This window comes from Formica exsecta, unplaced genomic scaffold (assembly GCF_003651465.1).
Source record: "Formica exsecta isolate Colony F162 unplaced genomic scaffold, ASM365146v1 scaffold438, whole genome shotgun sequence".
NCBI classification, from domain to species: Eukaryota; Metazoa; Arthropoda; class Insecta; order Hymenoptera; family Formicidae; genus Formica; species Formica exsecta.
Genome location: NW_021851617.1, coordinates 51,885 through 57,221, shown reverse-complemented (window position 1 = coordinate 57,221; position 5,337 = coordinate 51,885). Strand labels below are relative to the sequence as shown.

Below are 5,337 nucleotides of genomic sequence, written 5' to 3'. Positions count from 1 at the left end.
TCCTAATCCTTTGGGCGTATAAATCCCTAAAGACCTCTTCCTTAGCGGCTAGAGGCACAACAGTGTGGTATTCACCGAAATCGAATAATTGGACCGTACTTTATTGAAGGTGCGCTCAATGGACCGAAGTACAGAAACTTTTTAGACCAAGAACTACCAAAATTGTTTGAAGACGTTCCTATCGCAGAACGGTCGAATATGTGGTATCAACACGATGGTTGTCCATCTCATTATGCAGCTGCAGCTCGACAAATATTAGACAGAGATTATCCTGATCGATGGATAGGACGTAGAGGACTTGTTAATTGGCCTGCCCGCTCTCCGGATCTCACTTCTCCAGACTTTTTCTTATGGGGATTCATAAAAGATAAGGTTTATCAAGAAGCACCGACTATACCTGAGAATATGCGTCAACGGATTATCAATGCCTGTGCGAGTATCGTTGAAAATACTTTAATAAAAGTTCAGCATTCTTTTGAAAAACGTTTTCGAAAATGTATCGAAGTTAATAGCCATCATTTCGAACATTTACTGGAATAAAATTATTTAAGTTTTGAATAATAAGCCTACGTTTGCTTACATCAGATTGTTTTCATTGTTGTTTATGTCGTTGATCCCACTACTACTTTTAGACTCAAAATTGAACGCTCTTTTCATTTCCGAAAGAAGAAGTACACCCTCCCATTTAAAAAAAATCAAGTAGACATCGAAATGACCTTCAAAATCGCATTACGAGAATAATCCAAGGTCACGGTGCAACTAAGCATTTTCGAAAAAAATGTTTCAAATAAAAGTTGTAGAGTTTCAAAAAATCTATTTACTAGATACTATGAGTTTAACCTTGGGTGGCGTCGCCAAGGTCAAGATAAGATCACCTTGTATTTTTTAAATGGAAACTCCTTCTTTTTATTGCATATTCTTGTAGTTTATCTCGAGAGCTTTTCAAAACACTATAATAAAGTATTTTTCATTAAGTACTTTTTGAGTTATTTTATATCTTAATCTGACATATTCTGATATAAAAAATAAAATCGTAAAATATTTAGTTTTCGATAATCTTACCGTAATACTTTTATGTACAGAATGATGAGACAAATCAATCAGTATAAAAAAAAATTGTTTTCAAGAAAAAGTATGTATTAGGGGGACCGGAAAGTAATGTCGTTTCTGCGCATGTCGATATTCGTTTGTCATTAATCAGCTCCTTGTGTACTTCAAAGTCGTGCCAAAGACATTTTAAGGTTAGAGTGACTTGTTTACTCGTAAATAATTAAATCTTAAATTTTTTTTGCAATTTATGGTGAAATGGCCAGCCAAATACCAGAAGAGGTACATATCCGGCATTGTATGCTTTTTGAGTTTTACAAGGGTAGTAATGCAACAGTTGCTACCAAAAACATTTGCGATGTTTATCCAAGTGCATTAGACGTTCGTAAATGCCAAAGGTGGTTTTCTAAGTTCAAATCCGGTAATTTTGATCTTTCCGACTCGTATCGATCAGGAAGACCAACAACTTTAGACAATGACATGTTAAGGGCGAAAGTAGAAGCAAATCCGTGTCAGACAATCGAGGAACTCAAATCAAACACTCTTAACCAACCTTGGTCGACCATCCATGAACATTTGCAGCAGATTGGTAAAGTAAGCAGAGCAGGTGTTTGGGTCCCGCATAATCTGTCCGAAGAAAACAAAGCTAATCGGTCCACCACATGCAACTTATTGCTTCAGCGGCACAATACACAAGCGTTTTTTGATTGCTTGATCATTGGAGATGAAAAATGGGTCCTCTATGATAATCCAAAACGCAAAAGGCAGTGGCTCTCTCCGAATGAATCGCCACAAAGTACAACTAAGCCAGGTTTACACTCCAAAAAGGCGCTTTTGTGTGTTTGGTGGAGTATTTGGGTCGTTCATTTTGAAATGCTGAAACCTGGACAAACTGTGAATGCAGACCTTTACTGTGAACAATTGGATCGAGTAAATCAATCTATAATTGAAAAGTGCCCAGCGATTGTCAACAGAAAAGGCGTTATTCTGCAACACGATAATGCAAGACCGCACTGCGCAAGACGAACCCTGGAAAAAATTAATGAATTGGGGTGGGAGGTATTGCCTCACTCACCATACTCGCCCGATATTGCGCCATCGGATTTCCATTTATTCCGATCGCTACAACATTTTCTCAGTGGCAAAAAATTTGAAAATTTGGATGATGTCCAAAATGCCATCTCCAGATATTTTGCTCAAAAACCAATTGATTTTTATCGATCCGGCATTGAAAATTTGCACACTAGATGGCAAAAGGTTGTTGATGAGGTTGATTACATCATTGATCAAAAATAAAAACTTGTTAAAAATTTATCTGTTTGAATTTAATGTAAAAAAACGACATTACTTTCCGGTCCCCCTAATAATTATTTACAATGTATTTTTTTTAAACAATTATTTGTTTTTTTACACTAATTGATTTGGCTCATCATTCTGTACATAAAAATATTACGGTAAGATTATCGAAAACTAAATATTTTACGATATATTTTTTTTTATATCAAAATATGTCAGATTTAAATATAAAAAAACTCAAAATGTACTTAATGAAAAATATTTTATTAGTGTTTTGAAAAGCTCTCGAGATAAACTACAAGAATATGCAATAAAAAGTAGGGGTTTCCATTTAAAAAATTCAAGGTGACCTTGTCCTAACCTTGACGACGCCACCCAAGGTCAAACTTATAGTATCTAATAAATAGATCTTTTAAAACCTTACAACTTTTATTTGGAACATTTTTTTCGAAAATGCTTAGTTTTTCAGATATTTCACCGTCCCGGTACTTTTTATACACTCTGTATATATACATATATATATGCACATCATGACAAAATCAAAAGAGACAATATGAGCAATATTATATTATTGTGTTCAAAATATGTATGCGACACAGACATCTGTGCTCTAAAATTGCTTGTATGAGATAGAGAAGTAGAAATACAACATTTTTTCGGTCTCCACATATTTAACACAACGCACGACACTTTTAGTTACGTTTAGATGAGGGCGCTAACCCGTCGGAGTTCGCCCGTCGCTCCGGCATCCTCTTAATAAACAGTGACCGCGGGGCCTCCGGTGGCTCAGTGCGTAGCGCGCGTGACTCACATCCCGGAGATTTCGGGTTCGATTCCCGACTCGACCCTGGCCTGCGCTTTCCCATTTTTCCTTTCCTACCACCTCCCAAAAATTCCTTCCTATTCTCCTTCCCCAAGAGAATTTACTCATGCCTCAAAAAGAGTTTTTTCATACATTATCTTATGTAAATTAAGTTATAAGGAAAAGTTACTCAGGATCATGTCCTTGACAACATATGTCAAGGTCAAGATCATCGGCGAGGTATCCGTTAATGTAAATAATTACCTATTTATATTTATATTATATATATTATTCCTCATCCATTCCTATATATTTAACATATTCCTATATATTATTACATATTCCAATATTGCACTATTATAGTAATTACAGTAATGAATGACAATTAATTATTTAAGTTTTAACTTTTCTCACTCACAATTAATTAAATTTTTTTGAATACAATACATTTAATAAAACATTAAAAGTTTTAGAAGCACATTAAGTAAAACATTAAAAGTTTTATATGCACTTTCTCATTTTAATTAATGATTTATTTAATATATCACATTGTATAATAAATAAATGGATAAGGTGAGCTAGAAAAAGAAATAAGTACATAAAGTGCAGGGAATATATAAACAATGTTCACTAGATGCGTGCGATCGCGTGTGGTCGCGTGCCTACTTAAAGCTGACACGGTCGAATTCATCAAACGCACAAGGATCGTGTAGATGCCTGCTTAAAGCAGATATGCCTAAATTATTGTATAATTTTGCGAATGAAAAATACTTCTATATACAAGTTTAATAGTGTATATCATGTACATTATACACATCTTACTATATGCATGCGTACAAGAAAGCATTTTTAGCATTTGCATTATTACATATGCATACGAGTGTAAATGCAAATGCTTTCTCATATGCATGCGTATAATAAGATGTGTATAATGTACATGATATACACTATTAAAACTTGTATATAAAAGTATTTCTCATCCGTAAAGTCATACAATAATTTAGGCACATCTGCTTTAAGCAGGCATCTACACGATCCTTGTGCGTTTGATGAATTCGACCATGTCAGCTTTAAGTAGGCACGCGACCACACGCGGTTGCACGCGTCTAGTGGACATTGTTTATATGTATATTCCCTGCACTTTATGTACTTATTTTTTTACCTGGTCATTTTATCCATCATACAATGTATCATAAAATGTGATATTTGTGAATTAAATAAATTAATTCTAATAACGAAGGACATATAAAACTGTTAATATTATTTTACTTGAAAAAATTTAATAAAAAAATTTTATTAAAATATACTTATATAAAAACTGTAAATAATTATTAATCAAAATAATGAATTAAGCGGTTATAAAATAATTAGGAGTTTGTCGAATAATTTAATAATATAACTATCAAATCGGTCCACTATAAAAAAAGATACAAAAGCTATAAAAATGTTTTATTATGAACTAAATATGTTTTAATATATACCAAATTTTTTTGCGTAGTCGCCATCGATCTCGATGCATTTTGTGTATCATATCATTTTTTTATGTTATAATTTTTTTTAAAGAATTTTTTTAAATGATAAACTGATAAACATATTTATTATAAACTGATAATATATATTTCTTTCTTTTAATGATGATCAATGTTTAGGTAATGTAAAAAATTTTCCATATATAATAATTGATTTAATTATTTGCTGCTTATATTTTACTATTTTCATTAAACATTGAGATGTAAGAAATTTTTTTTTATATTTTGTATTTTTGTATATTTTGTTTTTAAACAATTTTGCTATAACTGTTTTTGCGAAATTCCAGCAATAATATTCCAGTAATAATATACAATATTTTCCTTTATATATTATATTTGTATTGTTATATTATTTCTATCTGTTATCTACATATTTAAAAAGACATATATTTCGATATATATTAATTTCTCAAATAATGTACATTTATCATCAATTTTTATTATAAAAATAGAATTTATAACGTTATACAATTACATGTACAGTAGAATAGCTATATTCAAGCAAACATATAACCACATCATTTTCAAATCTTTTTATTTGTTTCTGTTGCAGGAAATACTAAGTTAGAAAAATGGTCTCCATATTCAGTTCGACGTGCAGAATTATGCGAAGATCATTTCCCTAAAGGTTCGTTTACAAATAATAGTAATAAAGGTTTGAAA

General features: G+C 31.9%; 1 protein-coding gene across 1 annotated transcript; it reads left to right on the top strand.

Annotated features, from left to right (window-relative positions):
• Positions 1-1,305: 1,305 nt before the first annotated feature.
• On the top strand, positions 1,306-2,343 carry LOC115240491 (histone-lysine N-methyltransferase SETMAR-like). The gene has a single exon (XM_029815670.1). It carries the CDS (start codon positions 1,306-1,308, stop codon positions 2,341-2,343), a length of 1,038 nt encoding a protein of 345 aa, XP_029671530.1.
• Positions 2,344-5,337: the final 2,994 nt, after the last annotated feature.

Bases quoted from the DNA above. Each gene is read 5' to 3' on its own strand.
- LOC115240491 (XM_029815670.1), top strand. From the start codon at position 1,306: ATGGCCAGCCAAATACCAGAAGAGGTACATATCCGGCATTGTATGCTT.